Raw genomic sequence first — 21,849 nt, 5'->3', positions numbered from 1 at the left:
AAACAAACTGACCGTGACGTTTTCTCTTGGAGAAAAACGAAACTTAAATTGAGGATCCAAGTAAAAGTTTGAATAGTCGCCTCGACTACAGCTGTGTTTATAAAACCTTTGATTATGTAAAAAAAAAAAAAAAACATATTAATGAGGTTAATCATTTTAATTGCTTTAATAATTTACAACACATAGAAGAAAAAAAACAGAATTTATCAATAGAAACAGGTGGTACCCTGCTTTTATTCAAACGTTTATAGGTTCATGATCCTTTTCCTGTTGATAATCGACTGTTAAATGACCAACACTCAACTTGGACTTTAGCAAAACAAAAAAGTGGATAATCTCGGCACCCCGGTTGTGAAAGGACCTAGAAATCTGGCCGGTCCTTCTTCAGTTTGGAGTAATCTGTGTTGATGCTTAAAAACTGGAAGAGTGAGAAAAAGAAACGTGAAAGGACACAGTCAGGGTGAGGAAGGAAACATGGACTTTGACGCATGATAAGAACACAAGTTGTGCTTTAACCTGATACGAAGAAATAACAACTATTAACTAGCATGTGTTTTATTTTAATGTCTTACTTTGTACTGCTGATTGGGCTTCAGCTTGTTCCAGGGCTCTGGGTTGTTTGTGCGATCCCACCTGAAGATGACATAATGTAGGGGATATCAGAGGTTAAAATATGATGATTTACAAAACAAAACAATCTTAAAATCACACTATATATTGTGTTACACTGCAAAAACACAAAATCCTACCAAGAACTTTTGTCTAGTCTCTTCAAATAAGACAAAACTAACTTGCAAGTAACTTTTCAGGAAGATATAGCAGCTTGTTTTAAGTAAATAATTATTTAGTATTGATGAAAAAGTTCTAGTTCCACTGGAAGATACTTCAACTAATAACTTGGGAAAATATCTTGTTATACATTAAATAATCTACCAGTGGATCTAGTACTGTGTCATCAATATTAAAGAAATATTTATTTAAAGCAAGCCTACATATCTTTGCACTGCTAACATATTTGCACTAGAAACCAGATGAAAAAACTTGGTTAGATTTGTATTTATGCTGTTTTGCAGGTAATTTTCAATGCAAAAACATAAAATTACTCCAGTGGAAACATTTCTGTACACTTGAAGTAAGCTTGTTTTACGTCAATAATTCCCTAATATTAATGAAAAAGTGGTAGTTATATTTATAACCTGGGAAAAATGCCTTGTTATAAGTGAAATAATCTGTTAATAGAACAAATAAAATGCATCAATATTAAGAAATTATTTACTTAATCAAGCTTCTAGATCTTGTGGGAAAGTTATTTGTAAGTTTGTTTTGTTTTACTTCAAGAATACTAAGATAATTACACTAGAAACTACTTGGTAAGATTTAGTGTTTTTACAGTGTAGAGACAAACATTGCAATAAAATCACAAAAAAGACAAATCAAGATACTTCAAAACACACAAACAATATCAAAACACAAAAATACAAACAAACAGCCTCAGCCATTTAAAATTGGTTTGTTTTAATTTTTAATATTCTTAATTAAGAAAAATTTTAATATTCTTTTTAAACTTTAGGTAGTACTTTTTAATGAGTTTTTGACTTAAACCAAGCTCCTATATCTTGTTAAAAAAGATATTTGTAAATAAATTTTGTCTTATTTCAAGGGTACTAAGATATTTGCATAGAAACTAAAGTAAAAATACTTGGTAAGTTTTTGCAGTGCAGAGATACTTACGAGACATCAGGATTCTTCAGCGCCAGTCGGGCCAAGTACATCATGCTCATCGTCGCTCCACCACCGATGAAGAAGAAGAGGGGAATCAGCTGTAGAAAACAAGCATTCATTGTGTTAAAACATAATCAGATAATATGATAATAAGGCCTTATTACATTGAATAAGAGATAATAACACAAACCCATGTCATTTCACATATACAGTCTTTATGTGACGTAAAACAATAGAAAAAAAATCATGTTTTCCCCCTTTAATATTACATACAAGCTGTACAATTTAGCTAAAAAACATTGAAAATCCCAGATCATAATACCACCCCTACCATGTTTTACTGTAAAATAGAAGAAATCGTAAATGGCTTTTGCTTTACCAAGTCAGAGGACTCCAAAGCTCTTTAATCTACATTTAGTAATTTATACGTTTACACAGAGACTGAGGCTGAAAGGATCGGGGATTCAAACCGGCAACCCAACGCTGCCAGTGGCAATTTCAGCCCAAAATATGTTTGGTTTCATCCAACAAAGTTTTTACAATATTTTATCCAGCCCTAGATGCTTTCTCTGGAAAAAAAAAAAAAGGCAAACCTTTTTCTTAGTACAGATAAACTGTGAATATAAATGATTTCTGCGAAATTTCTTCTCGAGTCAAACAACAAAAAAGTGTGTAAGCATTATATGCGACGCATGTGGGTGCTGTGCTAAAGAGGGCGCCAAATGATGGTGGAAAAACTGTCCTATGTAGAAAGCATGTAAGTGTGACTGCCTTTATTTTATTTTATTTTATTTTATTTGAATCCTGTTTGATGACAGGATTGATGAGAATTATTTCAGTCTATCGAGAGGAGGCTTGTAAGTATTCAGGTTACTTTATGTTACTAATAAAATGTAGTAGCAAGACTTTTGTTTTGCTACTGTATGTTGTAGTTACAGGTGTGTAGGGGTGCTATCTCATTTTTCCTCAAATACGAAAGTATGTAGTTGCTCCCCTGTCATAAGCTGTTTCTATTACAAATGTGCACAAAACTTTGTTGATATTCTGCCAATTTAAAAAAAAACAACACAATTTTGCAATTGCAGTGTTTCTATTAAATAAATAACATAGTTAAAATAAGTTTGTTCACGCTATAAGTCATTTAAAAAGTGTTGGCAATCATCCTCCTACCACTTCCTGTAGTCTTCGTTATTTCCGCCAGCAGCAACATCCGGTTGTTGATCACATGATTCATGTGACACGGGAAAAGACACTTCTTGATTCAGCCGGAAAATAACCTCTTTTTATGAAAAAAATAAACGTTCACTTTTTCTTAATTTGCGTTCTGAAAGACGCAAATTTTTGAAATAACCTTAATTTAAGCAAATTTATTTTCGTAATAAAATGCAATTTTAAGGTCAACCAAAACGCAGCTAATGTAGCTGTTTAGCTAAGTAATGCAAATTGAGGGCTGAGTTTTATTTTTGGGTTCACTGCGTGAATCCAAAAGGATTGAATATTGAAAGTATATCAAAAAGTTCACGACAACAAATTATATTAATCAGTTGGAGTGGATGGGATAAAGGGGTTTTGAAATCATTTATCCATTAATTTTGGGGGGTTTATTCTTCTGAAGTCGATTGAATTTTATTTCCAAATTGGAGATTTGGTGCGATAATCAAACTTTCACGACTAAATGCCCCAACCAGCTAAACAAACTGGCAAATGAGTCACCGACCAGCAGAGGACATAAACATATCAGTGGTCTATTTATATGGTCTCTGCCGTAAAGCAGACTGTTTCACCTCGTCGTCCTTGGAAAAATAGACTTCAGTCAATTCAGGCCTGTATGAATATCATACGTGCTTGGGCGACTACCACGCATGGCTGCGGTATGTATCCCCCACCTGGATCTTTGGCGGCTGGGTTCTCCAGAGTAAATCTGGCAGATGTTGCTCCTGAGTGTAAAGTGCAGCAAATCCCAGCAGGTGAAAAGGTAACCGCAAGGAAAAATCAGTGCAATTCATTTGTTTCTACTGAAGAAATGAACCCAAATGAGGTGCGTTCGTGTTTTAATCATCCATTCCTTTTTCATTTCTTGGTGGTTTTTATGTATAAAAAATAATAAGCCATTTAGGTCAAATTTTAGGATTTAAGGTTATTGGAAGAAAAAACCCAAACATATGGGTTCTGATCCCAGTAATGTGGATATATTTTGTTTAATTTTTTAATAGTATTTAATAAGTGATCGCCCTTTTAGCCTACTGAATATTTCAGCAATCGGGAACGCGCCTCACCCTCAGCGCGCACGTTTCAATGTCAAATAAGGATAAAAAGCACAGGAGGGAAAAAATTAAATTAAATTACAGCATTTGAGACTTACAGAGGGGTGACTCTTCATCTGCTTCCGGACGACCGAGAACATGGACATGGTGGAGGGTCTTTTCGCAACAGCAACCAGAGTCTGTTGGGTTTGTAGGAATCTGCGGACAAACAGGCAGAGCTGCTGCGGATCTTCTTTCTGCAGGCCTGCAGACACGCAGCGGAGCTGAACACCCACTCCTCCGCTGCCAGCCAATCCCGGCCGGGTACGCGGACCCCGGTCACACCGCGAGGCTGCGGACCTCTTAAAGAAAAATCACCTGCTGCCGCCCGTCTCTGCTTTTACAATCACATTTTCACATTATGCACCACAACTTTGATGCATTTCAATAAAATATGCGTTGTTTTTAGTTTTTGAATAAATAGTAAATCACAAAGAATTGAGGCAAAACTCCATCAGAATCCTCCCATGTGTTTGTGCACCTTTTGTTAACCTCACCTTTTCCTTCCACTCAACTTTTTATTCAAACATTTGGACAAAAAAAAACAACAACAAAAGAACTCTATTGTTCTTGTACAACATTCTAATTTCTATGATGATAAATACATGAAATACACCACTTTGTTCAACTGAATTACTAACAGAAATTAACTATATTATGCTTTACACTTAGTAAAGTCAGAGTTAAAGTTAAACTTAGTAAAGTTTAAAATTTTGATTACAAACACATCTGGAAGGAAATGTTATTACTCGTACTTGCAGGAAAACAGTTGCTAATACAGATTCTGTAAATCAAACTGAAATAGTACCAAATATTTCTGCCACGCTGCCAAAAACAAACAAAAAAAAACCTCCACAAATTTGACCAAGTTTTGTTCTAGTTTCTAGTGCAAATATCTTAGTGTACCTGAAATAAGACAAAACTAACTTACAAGTAACTAACATGGGTAAAAATGTTTTGTTATGCCAGTGGAACTAGAACCTTTTAATCAATATAAAAGGAATTATTGACTGATATCAAACTCTAATGTCTTGCTGAAAGTTAGTTTTGTCTTATTTCAAATGTACAGATATTTGCACAAGAAACTAGAACAAAAACTGTCATTTAAAAAATTTAAAAAACCTTTAAAAGCAGGTCAAAACTCATTCAGATCCAAATTAACCCAAAACAAAAGAGTTTTAATGTTTCTTTGTTCTCCAAAAACATTTTCCTACATTAATTGAAATATTACAAAAGTAATTAAACAAAACTAAAACAATGATTGCGACCAGCAGGGGGGAAATCTTTATCATTTTTAAAATTATGGTGATAAAAACCAAAATGGCTTCAATCACTGGTGAAAAGCGACCGAGATTTTTAATTAGCCTCAACAAAATGTGTTTATTTATTTTTAGAAATCTTTGTGAATTTAAACGCCCGCATGGGTCACGCACCAGCAGAGGGCGCTAAAGTTTGGGCCAAATCTGCAAACTTTGGAGTCAACATGAAAGGTTCTAGTAACTAGTTTTCATTTCACATCAGTACAGAAGAGACCTAGTCAGGGGTGTCCAAAGTGTGGCCCACGGGCCTTTGGTGGCCCTAAGACTGATTTTGTGCAGGGCCCTCAAACTGCAATTCAAAAGGGATTCAAGTTTTTAATAAGACTTAAATAATTACCGACATAATGTTCTGACAAAGTATTCATATTTTTATAACCAAGCTTTAAAAGGAAATGTAAAACTATATATCCAGAGACTTTTTCTGGAAAAAACACAACAAATTAACTTTTTTTTTAATTAAACGTCTAAATATAGGAAGTTTTTAAAGAAAGTGACTTAAATTCTGTTATTACTGAAAATAAAGTCAATCAAACCAAAAAAGTCCAAACTACAAACTTTCTTTTAATATAAGAAATGTGCAAAATCTACAATCATGTAATCAGAGCGAAAGAGAAAAAATAGCAAGTAGTAAATTACTAGCAAAAAAATCAGAAATTTAGAAATTAATTTTCAAAATTTCTGAGTTTCAAATGTTTCACTTTTGAAAGTTAATCACTAAACTTCTGAAGTTTTTGGCAGAAATTTACTCTGCCTTTTACTTTATTATTTTTTTTATCCCGATCAACTTTTGGATCGACAATAAATACCCATTTTGAAAAACTGAAAATGGAAAAAAGAAAAAGGGCAAATTTATTTGCTTTCTTTTGACGGATGTGGTAAGAAGTGGAGAAATGACAGAAACCAGAGTTTATTGTCACACGATATTTATGTGGACAGAACACAGAACCTGAGAAAACAGCAAATTCCCAACATCCAAACAGAAAGGAAGCATTTTATATCAAATGGGAAAAGAACAATTCTATTCTGTATCTTTAATAATAAAATAAAAAAACTACAAGTTAGTCCAAAGACCAATCAAGTCTCCATCACCATACACACACACACACACACACACACACACACACGCACACACATCTGTCGGACATTTTACCCAGAAATGTGTAAAAAGTGGAAAAAAACCAAACATCCTCTCCTGGAAGTGCATAAAACTCCACCGACGATGAAAAACCTGCCACAAACGAACATCAACAAAACTAGAAATAACAGGATGGTTGTTTTTTTTTTTACTTTTAGCTTATGCTGCAGGAAACTGATAAAGACACACAAAATACACTTTACTACTCTGAAGATTTACAATGAAGTACAAAGGGTATGAATGTAAAAAAAAAAAAAAAAAAAGGAAAAACGACAACAACAAAGAATTGCAACTCAAAGGTAACAGTTCAATCTGTGCAAACATGTCTACCGGAAATAAAACTAGTTGATCGACTTGTCAGCTTGGCAGAACGAAAACATATCAAAGCAAACATTAAAGGCGACGCATCTATACCACTAAAACTGGTTAGGTAGTCAACTAGGCCGTGAAACCTCAAACTATCAACATAGTGTCAAAAACACACCCGTCTGGTGAATTCTTGATACACCAACATCGAGAAACAACATCCTTAACTACAAACTCATACATATTTTTACAAAAACAACAAACTACCTTAAAGCAGGAAGCTGAAGCTCTTGGGTATAAATGCAACCCAACTCCAACAAAAACGGAAATTTCCCTTCAGTCTAGTAGAATAAAACAAAAAAAGTGATTTCATTGTCTTCTCTTGAGTCAAGCAAAGATTACCAGCTGATTTGTCATGCACTAGCAACATCCAGTTACACATAAATATCTTTGAATACCTAAAACAAGGAAGAAAACTCATTTTAATAGCAGGTGAGTGTTCTCAGAAGACCTAGACTCCTGATATTTTGGACAAACATAAAAAAGAGGAGGATCTAGGCAGGAAGTGAAGTCAGTAAAGTCAAAGCTCTGTTGTATGGATTTTTTTGGCCATAAATTTCTTTGGAAAATAAAACTGATTGACCCCAATTTAAATGTTTTGAGCTCCTGGAAACAACTTGTAGCTTATAAAGTCTTTCCTTTGGGTTTCGACGGAGCTCAGAAGTGTTCATACCCCTGGTAAAATGTTGTTTTTTTTAAAGGAAATCCTGATAAATAATCAAAACTTTCCACTTTTAATGCGACATATTCTGACCTGACCTGTTAAAGAGAAAAAATGTTGGGGGGGAAAAAGCAGCGATAACCTGTTGTTTTAATTGCATTCAGATTTTCTACCATCTTTCTAGTGAATCTGGTTGCTAAAGTCAGAAAAGCCTCATTGTTTAAAGGTACCAGTCAGAAGAAGGCTACAAATAAAATTCCTCAGCATTATTTTTTTTTATAGCATTTCACCTTGAGAAATGTATCCAAAAACAAAACGTGAACCCGTCAGGAAGGCAACAGCAGCACTGATTCTATATCAGACGATATATTCTACTATCCATATATCTAGACTAAGAAGAAGGGACTCAAGAGAGAATTCCCTAAAGAGGTAAACATGGTGGTGGCATCATTATGCTGTGGGTTCGGTTTCATTTTCTTGCTAATGGTGGATACATTTCTGAAAACTTTTAGGAATTTTTACGCAAAACCTTCAGGATTTCTGCTAGAAAATAAAAATTAGAAGTCCAAACATACAGAAAAGCACAAAATTATTGTATCAAATTATTATATTATTTTAATTTTACTGGGATGTGGATGTGAAATGAATGTTTTTAAAGCTCAGACAGAGGGAGCCGAGACTCACAAACCAATTATTGAGAAGGATATAAATAATTTGCAACACAAATTTTAATAAAAATGTAAATAAATACAGCTATATTATTCTATTTTTTTACTACAAAACTCATTTTACAGTTTTATCATGCTGAGAAATAATGTTTTGGTTCAAGGTGAGACTTAAAATCCAAATACGTCAGGAAATATGAATAATTAAATGTACATCTACAAACGAATGAATTTGGATTAAAATTAGAGTTAAATTTGACTGAAAGTGAAACGGATTGAGAGAAGGAGTCACAATAAAAGGTGGAAAGAGTTGATTAGTCAGTAAAAATACCTAAATTTCACCAGGGGTGTTTGCACTGCCATGTCATTTATTTGCCCTCCTCCAGAGTCATTTATAAATCAGATTATTTTATATCTAAAGAAGAAGAGCAGTTCAAACACACCTGTCCTGGTCCAGGTAAACATTTGCATCATCATTTTCACAGAAAAGAGCTGCAGCTGCGATCAGAAGGCGAGCGCCTCTCCCGACGCGTCTCCCAGCACGGCGGAGGCGGCGGCCGGATCCGGGGAGGCGCCGCGGTTCCCGGCGGACGGCGTTCCCGGGCCGGAGCAGTTCCCGACGGGAGAGACTGTGAGGCTGCGGATCAGCAGGTCCATGGAGGGGAACAGGGGCTTCAGCAGGCTGACGGGGCAGAAGGCCGAGCCGCCGTGGGGGGTGAAGTTCACCTTGTTGGGGTCGGGGCAGGAGGAGACCGGGGCCTCCTTGTGGTGGTGTGGGATACTGCAGGAGAGATCAGGACGGTTTGGATCGAGGTTTTCATCGGCAACTAAACAATTTAACTGAGGAGAACTGTAACTTTTATAAACCAACTAAAACATACTGAACTTACAGCGACGACATTTTATTAACATATTTATTAACCTTTCAAACTGATGTGAAATTAATTTTAGTTTAATCAGCTGCGTTACATTTTAACTGTAACTAGTTACATTTACTCAGTTACATTTGGGAGAGTTTTTACTTTCACTTGAGTAATTTCATTATAAAGTATTTCTACTCTTACTTGAGTAAAATGTCAGGATTTTCTACACACTGAATGAAAAACAAACATGTTTTAACCAAAACACACACCTGCAGTTTTTTATAGTTTCATAAGGTTTTTATTAAAATAAACTGATTTGGAAACATTTATTTTGCCTGATTTTGTTCTTTTTTGTTACTTATATTGTCATTTGTGTCCTTAAAATACCAAAATTTCCACTTGTTACTATAAAATCTTTTAATATTAAATGATTAATAATCTGATTAGTAACTCAGTACTTGAGTAAACATTTTACCAAATACTCTTTTACTCTTGATTAATTTCTTTGATGGATACTTTTACTTGAAGTAAAAGTATATGTTGAAGTAGTGCTGCTCTTACTTGAGGACAATTTTTGGATATTCTACCCAAACCGATTGGTTGCTGAGCAATAAATCAATAAATTTTTTGAAAATAGTAATTTCTGTTGAGTATTTGTCACCCAATCACGATACCATACTTTAGCATTTTGCACATACAATTAAAACAAAGTATGAAAAAACTAAAACTACTATTATAATATTTAACAAATAAACAGAATTAGACAATCAAACTAAGCTACAATGAAAAACCTAAAACTTTTATAATACTGGTTTGGATTAATGAATGCACAGATTACCACCAGATTACCACCAGATTACCAAATTATGAGCAATGTGCCTGAAAAAGGAGCTACATGTCGTCACTGTAAACCAGAAGCTGTTAGTTTAACTCATGAGGGAGTGAGAGACTAAAACCGAGACAAACGGGAATGAAAACGCAGCTTCACTTCCTGTTAGAGATTTTACACCCAATAAGTTTCAACAGTTCAGTTCATTTTCAGCCAATAATGCAAAACAATTTCCACACATCATGAAAAGTGGAAATGAAACGAGATATTCTGCCAGGCGGAGAAGGAACTATGCTAAAATATTTGTTTCAGTTTATCTACATAAAAATAATAAAATTTTATGTTGCTCATCAGAAAAGGTCGATGCGTCACAAACAGTTTCTGTTAAAGCGTCAAATGACAACCCTGCTGTTATTTGGAAAGTTTGTTCATTTCCTGTAAACATTCAGTTGTTTCTTTATGCACAAATATTAATCACAATTGCTTTATATGTATATATATATATATATATATATATATATATATATATATATATATATATATATAAAGTCTACAAATCAGTCTTACATGTCGATGTTAGAAGTACTTTTTAGATGCAGATTAATCCTTTGCTGCATTTCAGGCAAAATTTATTTTCCTATTTAAAAAATAGACTTATTTGTCATTTGCACGTTTTATTGTATTTTTAAGCTTAAATACAGAATGTGTTATAATCAATAGATTAATCGATAACTAAAAATAATCATTAGTTACAGTCAGAATAGGGAAATAACTTGTCACTTGATTAAAATGTAAAAAAAAAACAAAAAAAAAACAAAACCTTTAGGAGTATTTTTACTATGCTGTACTTTCTACTCTTCCTCCAGTAAAAATTTCTGTATTTTCTACCCACTGGATCAAAAACAAACATGTTTTAACCAAAAATTCACACACACACACACACACACACACACACACGCACACACACACACACACACACTCCTGTTAAAGTTTTATAAATTTGTATTGAACTAAAACTGTTTTGGAAAAAAATCTCTTTTGCCTGATTCTGTTATTTAAAGTTATTTATATGAATTATTGTAATTTTTGTCCTTAAAATACCTAAACTTCTGCTCAACTTTATATTGTTATGTAATTTTTAAATATTTTGATAATTTGATTAGTTACTCAGTACTTGAGTAAACTTTTTATCAAATGCTTTTACTTTGAAGTATCACTACTCTTTCTTGAGTGTAACTTTGTTTGCAGCCCTAAAACTTCACAGATTTCTTTTAGCCGTTTCCTATTCTAATTAAAATTTGTGTATCATTTTATCAGTCAAATCAAAGCATTTTATCTGTATAGCTGCCAAATAAACAACGTAAAAAGATATTATTTATTTCTAATAATGTTTTGCTAGCAGGTGGTTTCATCGATACATTCTGCCCTTTCTCTACATTTCAAACTGAGATTATCTGGACGTCCCTGCAGCAGCAGAACGGTACCTGAACTCCTCCCAGACTCGGACCTTCTCGCAGCCCTCTGGAGGTTCTCGCTGGAAGCAGAAGCTTTTGTTCAGGCCTGGAGAGGAGGAGATCTGTGGCGGCTGGCTGAGCTCGGCCTCGCTTTGGGAGGACACTGGAGACAGCGGACATTTCTCTACCGAGCCTGAAACAAAAAGGAAAAACATGCAAATAACGTTTTTGTTTGCTGCTTTATTAAAGGAGACGTATTAGTCTTCCTTCAACAGGTTAGGATGAGTTTATACAAAACAGTTTCATCATATGTTTTGGTCAAAATCATTCTTAGATCATGAGAATTCAGTCCGATCAGTGAATGAGCTCTTTTAGGGCTCCGTCACTTTAATTTTTTATTTTTTCCCCACCAGGGGGTCCTTTTTGTGGGCTCTAGTGTCCCTTTTTTCATAGTAGGCTGACAGGAAAGGGGGAAGGAGAGGGGGGAAGACATGCGGCAAATGTCGTCGGGTCCGGGAATCGAACCCGCGACGGCCGTGTCGAGGACTGAAGGCCTCCAAACGTGGGGCGCGTTAGCCTCTACGCCACCGGAGCACGCCCCAGGGCTCTGTCACTTTAAATCCAAACAAACTGCTTCTGGCCACATTTACATTCGCATCTGAAAATGGCTGCAAACAGATTCGGAATTATACAACCGTACATCTTTGAGAAGCAGAAGTGGAACCTCCTGCACAACCAACAAGAATACAGCAAGTAGTTCCTGGACGATGAGTCAACAACAAAACACTTGTCTTTTCCAGCAGCCATTGTACAGCACACACAGGGGCAAAACCAGACGAACAAACGTGACTAACTGAATAACAAATTAAAATGTTTGTTTTTCTCTACCAAAAACTGGATGACAAAAGTTTTCAGTTTGGTGCTTTTCTCTCAATTATCCCTTTTTTTTGTTTAAAGATATTTCAAAATTCATTTTATTTGTCGTTTTATTTATTTTGGACATTTAAAATGTCTTCCATTTCCAGTGTTAAATGTTCATTACAATTTAAAGTTCACTGATCTTTGATGTGTTCTTGATTTATTTTGCCAGTTTACTACTTGAAAATGTTCCCAAACCAACAATAGTATCTTTTATCACGATAACTTCTTGGTCAGTTTATTGTCCAGTAAAATTTGTGACTGCGACAGGCTTAGTGAGCGTCCAATGAGAGTTCAGGTTTTTGAAACGGCTCGTTTTCCAGACACCAAAAAAAAAACATTAACTTATTTTTAAGTGCTTGGGTTGATTTTAGAAGCCAAATGCAAGTAGAAAAACATCCAAAATGTGGATTTATTTTGCGTAATAAACTATATAAACTAGCCTTGGTGAGGGTCCAGAGGAGCATCTAGAGCGTTAGATGGAGGTGAGGCGCAGGGGGAGGAGCAGGTGGAGGAGGAGGAGAGGGGTGTGGTGGCGCGGTCGCTCTGCGAACCGCTGCTGCAGCTGTGCAGAGGCACCGGAGCGCGGTGACCGTCTGGAACTTCAAGCAGCTGACGAGAAGGAGATCAAAATAGATCAGGCATCACTGTGATTGTCTGAAGACAGAAGACATGAGAGACACCAACCCTGTGCTGTGGGGGAGGAGACTGGCTGATGAACATGCCCTCCAGCTCCTGGTTGAGGCCCTCCACGCTGCAGCGCAGGCGGGGAACCAGAGTAGACAGAGGCGAGAGGGGGATGGGAACCGGCTGGGTCTGAGGACACAAACACAAAAACACTTCACTTTTAGTTCAAAACACTGTAAGAGCAGCTCCTGCCTTCAGGTCAACAACCACACAAATTACCAGTTCAGCTATTTGATATAAATTAATCAGTCAAGTTTATTTGCAAAACATATTTCAGCAACAAGGCAGTTCAAAGTTTACATCATAAAAACACACAAAAAATACAAAGTTATAAAACACAGCCAACAATCACATCGAAATGTGACTGACATTTATAATGAGGTGGCTGCAGCAATGCACTAATCCCATAATACGATACGATAAGCGATATTCTGCTCACAGTACGATATATTTGACGATATTCTGCAAACAATATGATTCAATACATTTTCAAAGATTTTCTGAAAGATTTTAGTGATGTTGGTGACATTTTGTGAAAATGAATTAACTGAACTGATGGTGTAATAAATGTTTTTTTATACATTTGCTTTGATTAAATGCCAATCGTGTGGTTTTGTGTATATTGCTATGTAGAAAAGGAACCTTTTTTGTCTTATTCACTTATTTTACAATGTACTTTGTCCATTTAATTTTATTATTTAATTAATATAAACTGGTGGTTTCATTACACGTAATTTTCAATGTACCAGTGCAACTGGGCAAAACATGTCATGTGTGAGATTCATTTTACATAAAAACTCAAAGTAGGATTTTACGTATCAATACTTGCAGATGAAAAGTTGATACTTGGAGTAAAAAAATCTATAAATATTGTAGAATCGATAAAATTACACATCCCTAATAACTTATATTCTAGAAGAATCAACTGCTATAAACAGGAATTGTTAAAAAAAAAAATGGAGAAAAGTGTACTGTAGCATTTTAAGAAAATGTAAACATTTAAATATATGAGATGAGAATATTTTAACTTCTACTCATATCTAGAAATTATAAAAAAAATACTTACTACAAACTAAATCTAACCCTGCTGCACCAGAACTGGATCACCAACAGGACAATGAACCCCTGTCCTTCTGCTGCAAGGAACTGAAATGTAGCCGAGTTGTAAAGAAGAAAGGGACAAAATTCCTTCTCAACATTGTAAACGGCTGGAGCATCCAGAACACCAGCTAATGTTGCTAGTGGTGGTTTTGAATGCTCGTCACGTTCCCCGTGTCGAAAATATTCATTTTTTTCATCTTTCAGGAAGAGAAAATGAAAGATCTCACACTAAAATGTCCACATCCCAATATACCCAATATCTGATATTAAACTCAAGGAAATTGTTCAATCTTACCAGAAATTTTGCTTAAAACAATGATTAGCTTAACAGCTTTTCATGCAATTAAGCTAATTTCTTCAGTGTAAATAAAATTTCATGATTTATGTTAAAAAAATACAGATTTAAATGGAGCGTCTGTGAGAAGGGATTGCAGAATGAGTGAGAAATTTTATTGAGCAAAGACAGGAATTCTAAGCCACGCCCCTTTGGTTCCACAATCCCAGCTTCTCATTGTTGAGTGCTTGGTCATAGTAGACTCAAAAGATGTGAAGAAAACAGAAAAACTGATTTGCAACAGGCGCTGCTGCACACATATTGCAAAACTTTGAAAGGGGGTATGAATGAAAAACTTTAAAAACCCAGAGAACTGGGTTTCAGAAAGTTGTTATGCTCCAATTACACTTCCCCTAAAAAAACACTTGTTGCTTAATTTTTCTAACGGATTAACTGACTCGGCTAGAAAAACTCTTCAGTGAACAAGCATCCAACTCTGCTAAGGATCTTTGCACAGGAAGGAGTTTTCTGAGATGCTAGGCTAATGCTAGCTTGTTTCCTCGGATTTGATAGGACTTGTTGATAATTCAGTTCATATTGATGTTTCCTTGTGAGCAGACAGAATTTAAAGAAACAACACTTCTGTTTCATCAGGAACTAAACGCTATGCTTTAATTTACAAATTGTTGTTATGAAAGTGTGTGATTTTGGGTCTTTCACACAACAATAGATCACAAAATGAGCCTAGAATGACTGTCTTTGTTGCTCTAAAATAGCCAGTATAAACTACGAATTGATTTTATTTTAAACAATTGTGGCCACAAGCCTCAAAAACCAAATCAAGTGTGCAATTACCAAACACTACAAAATGACCAGCTGTGCTCAAAAGCAGAACTAGGCCTTTCTTCCTAAGAAGAAGAAGTACATGTGATGTAGTGATCTTCCTGTTGCTTCAGTGTTTTAATTCAGACACTTCCTGTAAATAGTTGCACACTTGACGTATAAGTTCAAAAACTGGACACAGACAGTAGTAGTAGAAGACTATAAAGTCTCAATGGGCCTCTGTGTTTGTTTGATGATGGTGGTAAAGTACCTGAGTTGCTCCTAGGCTACAGCTCCCATGAGCATAACAACACTGCCGATCTTTGTCATGCACCCCAGAGGCTGCAGGCTTGCTGCCTTGCTGCAGTTGTTGTTTCAGTTTGGTAATCTGCAAAATAACACAGGTTGCAGCCAATCACATTTGTGCATACGTCGGCAATAATAGCTTTAGTCATGCATGTTAAAAAAAATAAAACTCATTTGCAAATAACAGTTGAAATATGCTGTAACAAGAGCTTCATGTGCATGTAGGTGAGAAAACAGGAAGTTTCCAGGCAGCAGATGAGATCACTGCTCAGAAAAGCTTTTTTTAATGAGTTTGGCCACTTGAATCCAGAGTTATAACCTGCTGAGGAATAAAAGCAGAAACTGACCTCTCGAAGATGCTCAGCGCTGCCCCACGATGCCGAGCGTCTGTGGCTGTTGCTAGCTCGCCTGCTCCTGGACTTCTCCACCCATGACTCTGGAGTCTACAGATAAAAACAACAAAAAAGGTTTTTAATATAAATTTTTAACTCAGATTATCACATCATCTGAGTCTGGCCAAAAACAGCGACAAGAATAAACCTCTGGTCTAGATCGCACAGACAAGATGGTTTTATCTCATTCTTGACTTGATAATTTAAACAGTTAACACCCACAGATATGCTCTTCACACTTCTAGAAGAGCAAAAGAGCAGGAGAAACTGAAAAATAGAGCGGGTGGAGGATGTGGGCTACCGAAGACCAGTGGCGAGGGCCTGCACACGCGGAGCAGAGAGGATGGGTGCAGCCAGAACAGCCTCATCAGCTGACTTCAGTCACTGTTCTCATGGCTGTGGTTCACACTATGTAATAGCTGTGCAAGCACCGGACACTCCCTCCCTCCGTCTCGCTCTTCTTCCCCTCCTTCCACTCACTGTCTCACTTCTATCTTTGCAGAAAACTGCAGGGTAATAAATAGACACCGTGACTCAAGCCTATCTGTCCATTTAAACAAAACTAAACTGTAAACTCATGCAGAGCTTTAACAAAATTGTGATAAACTCATTCCTCTGACTCACTTTTAAACTCCTAAAATAACAAATGCTGCAGAAGTTATGCGGTAAATGATAATATTGTCATTCTGAGACCATTTTCAACTAAAAATATAAACATATTGACGCAGGCAGAACCTCTCAAATATACATTTCTAAAGAACATTCAACCCTGGAACTGGAAAATATTTCAAATGTACAAAATGAACAAACAAAACAACATTGATTAAAACTGTTTATTAAGACTCGATAACCAAAACTGCATTTAAAAAAAAATATTAATAATAATAAGAAGAATAAGAATAATACAGGCAAAAGTGGCAGGAAGTGCAAACTAGCTGCTTCTTACTGGGTGTCAAATGTAGCAATAAGTCAATTAATCGTATTATAAATTAAAACAAGATCAATAATTACCATTTGCATTATTGGCTGTTTTTTATTTGGTTGTTTTAGTTTTCATTTTGGTGCTTTGGCCTCAAGGCCCTTTTTTTGAAGGATAATTTTGTTTACAGAGACTATATTTGTTTTATTTTATTTTAGATATTTAAAATGTCTCCCAGCTCCAGAGTTAAATGTTCTCTAGATTTTAAAGTTTATTGATCTTTGAGAATGTCTTATTGCCATTATATTAATTGAAAATTATCTCAAAAACAACATTATCGTTTATCGCAATAACTTCTAGGACGATTTATCGTCCAGTAAGATCTATCGTGGCAGGCCGAGTTTCAAAATGGAGGCTTTTCGATTATATTAAAGGAAAGGTTCTTTTTAACGACTGGAAATTATCACAGTAATGTTAATTTACTATGCGATTAGTCGATTTATTGCTGATTAACTCCATTTATAGCACACCTGGGTTGATTTGTCCTTGCAGGACGGACCGCAGTGGACTTCGGGTTCTTTCGGCCAGTGTCCCTGCAGGTACGGCCCGATGATGGCGTCCAGCGACATCGTCCGTCTCATCCCAGAGCTCAGCTGGTGCAGCCTGGGCTTTCCAGCTACAAACGTTGCAGAAAAATATAATGTATTTTTAAAAAAGGCAAGCAGGTTAGACATTTTGCATCGGAAATTCATGTTTTCATTTAAACATCCGGTTTTGTAAGGGAGTATTTTGGAATAAATCTGGACAATGAAACTGACCATTTTATTAATAAATATTTAAGTTCCTTCTATGAAAATCTGCATCTCAATTTCCTCATCAAAACGGACATCAAAACTTTAAGGACATCAAAACTTTTCACAGAAACATCACCAATATTTAATCGATTATTTCGTAGACATATGGATGTTGTACATGGTTTTACAGCGTTGCCCCTCCCCTACCTGTTGCTGCTAAAGTTACTGAACTGCACTGCCAAGAAACAGACGATAAAACCAGACAGTCATGTTGTGAAAACTGAACGAACCCCACCCATTGAGGTTACACAGGCTGACTAATTACCCAGCAAATATCAGTTTGTTGCATTCATAATGTTACACTATAAAAAACCATATCAGCTCATATTTTAAATTCATGCATACAAAAGAATAAATCAATGTTTAACACTGTAATAGCTAACATGCTATGTACATTTACTGCTTTCCTGTTTCAAATAAAAGCAATTTTAAAAAAACTTTTGGTGTAACTAGTTATTCTGGTAGTCATAACTAAATTTGGTGCAACTGGATTAAAAACCAATAACTTTTTTTAAAACCACCTCATGAATACATTCAATCAGGCAGGAAAAGAGCTTGTGAAACTGCAGTAACCTTTAAGCTACTTCTGCCCTTTTGGAGGAGAATGAAACGTCTCCAGATCAGAAAACAAATTATGAATTTATTTTGCAAATAGAAAAGTCACCTCCAGACTCTCAGTACGTTACTCACTTCCTATTTGTTTACCTAATATTTAATGCAACATTAAGAGCCTAAAATAACTAAATGCATTTTATAACTAGTTGTTTTGTAAGAAGCCCATTAGTGTTTGATTATTGATATAATCTTATTTCTTCCTATGCGGTACCACACAGGATGTTTCATTAACAGTGGTGCAATAAACTTTCACAATAAATAACATCAGCTAATAATAAACAAGTTAAAAAACACATAGACCACTTTTCTATATAAAATTAGGTGCATTTCCACAACAGAATGATACTAAAAGTACCAGCAATATTTTTTAGATCGATATTTTTCACAAATATCAACTTTCTTGACTCGTTTTTCTTCACTTTAAAGCGTAAAAATAGATATAAAATGGTGGTTGTTTAAAAGTATAACATTTCCTCCAGTAGACATTTATTCAAATTGTAAGTCGCCCTTTGTCAAAACATATTACCAGTTTTGTTCTGTTGTCCTGAGATCAAAGATGGCTCTGATCTAGGATTACAGATCATGCCCAGATTACTGCAAAATAAGTCAAAAATATTTTACATTTAGAGCACAAAATGTCTTGAGTAATTTTTCTGTTAAAAATTGTTTTGGGGGGAATAAATATGACATCTTTCCAGAGTAAAAGTTGTCTAAAAATCCTCGTCATCCTTGACTGATATGTTATATAAGTTTCTGTTTCCAGTCAGAGCTTAACAGGTGTTTTGAGTCCATACCTGACTTCCCATCCCTCCGGTTCGGTCGCGGTTTGCTGGCCAGCCTGAAGGGAACAGTCGCCTTGAGGGGCTGCGGACCCAGAGAGCCAGGCCGGGGATGTCCAGCTCCACTTCGGCCGGACATGTCTGCGGGAACCAGCTTGAACTAATCACCTAAAAACTGGCAGCCCAGTTTCAGATGTACGAGTTGGGCTGCTGCTCGTAGCTTGGCTAAAGTTACCCACTGCAGCTCTTCCTCCTGTAGTGATGATGATGATTACTCGAAACCGTTACAAAGTTCTCCCCTGAACCGCACACATAACACTTTCACAGTGAATTAAAGAAGTTAACGTCACTCAGCTCGACATATAAACGTTTTATTGTGCAAGCGCCGTCGCTAGTGATACTTTTTTTTGTTGTTGACTTGGTCGTTTTCGAGTTAGCAGCCTAGCAAAGCAAAGTTTCTTTGTGAGGATGTTGAGATGTTTCACCCCTCTGTCGAACGAGGAAGCAGCTCTAGCTTCAAAAAAAGTCACTCTAACGTCAACTCCTCCGTCTTCAGAGCTCATTTAGAGGCCTGTTTCATTATGTGTTTTTCGGGCCGAGGTGTGTTTTTAACGGCCTTGAAAGTTGCGAAAGTAGACGTGGTTCTCTTCCCCCTCCAGTGTTCTGGCTTTAATGGCAAACTCAAAACACTTCCACCGCAACCACGCTGTAGTGGATTTAATTATGCCAAACTTAGACGCACTCTGACTTCTGATTGGCTGGTGCGGACTCGCTCTTGAACGCTATTGGTCAATGCCCCATCAATCCGTCAAATCTCAAACAATAAAATGTTCTGTCCCCGCCCCCATTCATACGTCGCATTAACAGATTTACTACGTTTAAAATCCCCCTAAATACTAAATTTTATGTTGTTAGGGCTGTAAATTCTCATTTTTATTGATACCTACTTCATTACAGATGAACAGACTGCTTTCAAAAAGGGAATAATTATGACAGTAAATCACTTCTGGTAAGTATTTAAAGCTACTAGCCAAACTCCTCTGTAAAATCAAACATTGAAGGGCATCTCATTAAATCAGTAGCACACATAGAGCTATAAAATCTCTACTTGTCAACATATTCCTTTCATTAAAAAAAAACATAAAATTGAGAGAATTGTTATCTTATTTAATTGCTAACAACAGTTAGCTCCAGACCAATTAGCAGAGTCCCAGAGTGACTGATAAACAGCAGATCCTCATATTTGAAAATTGTTGATTTGTTGTGCCTCAAAATGTTTGCTGCAACCCTGAATTGAGGTTTTATTCAGGTGAATTTTCTGTCACAATGAAGGGTGGAAATTTCTTGCAGACCAATTAAACAAGAGCAAAATGAAATCATTGTCACATTCAATTTACATTTCATTTTATACATTTTCTTATTGTTTTTATTCATTTAATATACATTTTATTGTTAATTCATTGCATATAACAAAAGGCAGGGATGTAAGAAACATAATAAAACACAAATATATGAAAACCAACAATCGATAAACATGTGTACAATAAGTTGGTAATATGACAAAGGCTATCTTTAACAGCTTAATGCAGAAACCTGTACAGTCATCTGGTTGTTGTGCATTTCATGTTAACTTTCAAAAGGTTCACGAAGAGGATGTGAGGAGTCTCTCATGGTTCAGTGCTCTGTACTTTCTCACTATATTCTGCAGAACCTTCAGTTGTTTATCTACTACAACTGATTCTGGTCTCTTAGAAAAAAGAAGGCACAGCTGGATTTTTAAAAAATCTATAATTAAAAGCAAAATGAGAAAAAAAAATCTAAATGACAACAAGAATCTGAACCTTTTATCCAAAGGTGAGTGGAGTATCTAAACATTGTCCTCATGTATGTCCTCATAACACTACTTCAGCGTAATTTTATTAATGTAAAAGTAAAACATAACCATCTAAAAGAGTGAAAAGTATCAAGTACTGAGTAACTGATCAAATTACAAATAATTAGTATTTCAAAATTACACAATGAGACGGACCAAAATATAAAGTAAGGTGGAAATGGTGGCATTTTGAAATGCCAACATCCTTCCTTAAAATTGTCCTCTTAAGGTAGAAAATGACAATAATTTATATAAGTAACAAAAAATAACAAAATCAGGCAAAAGAAAATGTTCCCAAATCAGTTTCTTTCAATAAATAACTGATGAAACTTAAGAAAAATCTGCAGATGTGTGTCCGTCTGGTGAATTTCTTTGTTTTTAATTCAGTGGGTAGAAAATCCAGAACTTTTACTCAAGTAAGAGTAACAATACTTAGTAAAATTACTCCAAGGTACAGCACAAATACCCCTAAAAGTAAATTTTTTCAAAAAAAGTTAAGTAAGTTTAACACCCAACTGTGCTTTTACCTAAATACAATGTTTGACTTTCTCCAAGACAACATATAATCAAAATATCTTTTTCATTTGATCCTTTTTTCAACCAATAACTGCCAGCTGTGTGTGTGTGTGTGTGTGTGTGTGTGTGTGTGTGTGTGTGTGTGTGTGTGTGTGTGTGTGTGTGTGTGTGTGTGTGTATTAGCAGGACAGCGTGCTTTGTGTGAGATAAATGTCCTGCCTGTGTGTGAAAGGGAGTGCCATTGGTGGGGACAGGGGAAGAGGGCAAGAGATAACGTGACACCGCTTTCTCAAGCTGATCCCAGACCAGCGCCAAACCTCAACCCGTCCCCTCATCAAAACCGCGCAGATCCAAAATTGTGCCCTCCTCGAAAGGATTCATGCCCCCCAACGCAGAGATAACGGGTTTCCATTTGGCTTCGGGTGCTTGTTAGGGTATTATAATTAACTAAAACTAGCAAAAACTGAAATTGAGAA

The 21,849-nt window shown here is 35.9% G+C and overlaps 2 protein-coding genes across 2 annotated transcripts; both read right to left on the bottom strand.

The window, feature by feature from the left end:
* Positions 1–142: 142 nt before the first annotated feature.
* Positions 143–4,262, bottom strand: LOC122823556 (cytochrome c oxidase subunit NDUFA4-like). Its single transcript, XM_044103311.1, has 4 exons — positions 4,085–4,262; positions 1,732–1,820; positions 573–633; positions 143–418 (listed from the first exon to the last, which is right to left on the bottom strand). The coding sequence occupies exons 1-4, from the start codon at positions 4,130–4,132 to the stop codon at positions 362–364; spliced, it is 255 nt and encodes an 84-aa protein (XP_043959246.1). The 5' UTR covers positions 4,133–4,262; the 3' UTR covers positions 143–361.
* Positions 4,263–6,204: 1,942 nt separating this feature from the next.
* LOC122823555 (glucocorticoid-induced transcript 1 protein-like) lies at positions 6,205–19,680 on the bottom strand. Its single transcript, XM_044103310.1, has 8 exons — positions 19,000–19,680; positions 17,267–17,412; positions 15,773–15,868; positions 15,391–15,507; positions 12,923–13,051; positions 12,679–12,847; positions 11,348–11,510; positions 6,205–8,952 (listed from the first exon to the last, which is right to left on the bottom strand). Exons 1-8 carry the CDS (start codon positions 19,121–19,123, stop codon positions 8,676–8,678), a joined length of 1,221 nt encoding a protein of 406 aa, XP_043959245.1. The 5' UTR covers positions 19,124–19,680; the 3' UTR covers positions 6,205–8,675.
* Between the last annotated feature and the right edge of the window lie 2,169 nt (positions 19,681–21,849).

Source organism: Gambusia affinis, linkage group LG20 (assembly GCF_019740435.1).
Source record: "Gambusia affinis linkage group LG20, SWU_Gaff_1.0, whole genome shotgun sequence".
NCBI classification, from domain to species: domain Eukaryota; kingdom Metazoa; phylum Chordata; class Actinopteri; order Cyprinodontiformes; family Poeciliidae; genus Gambusia; species Gambusia affinis.
This window is presented reverse-complemented; position numbering and strand designations above follow the sequence as displayed.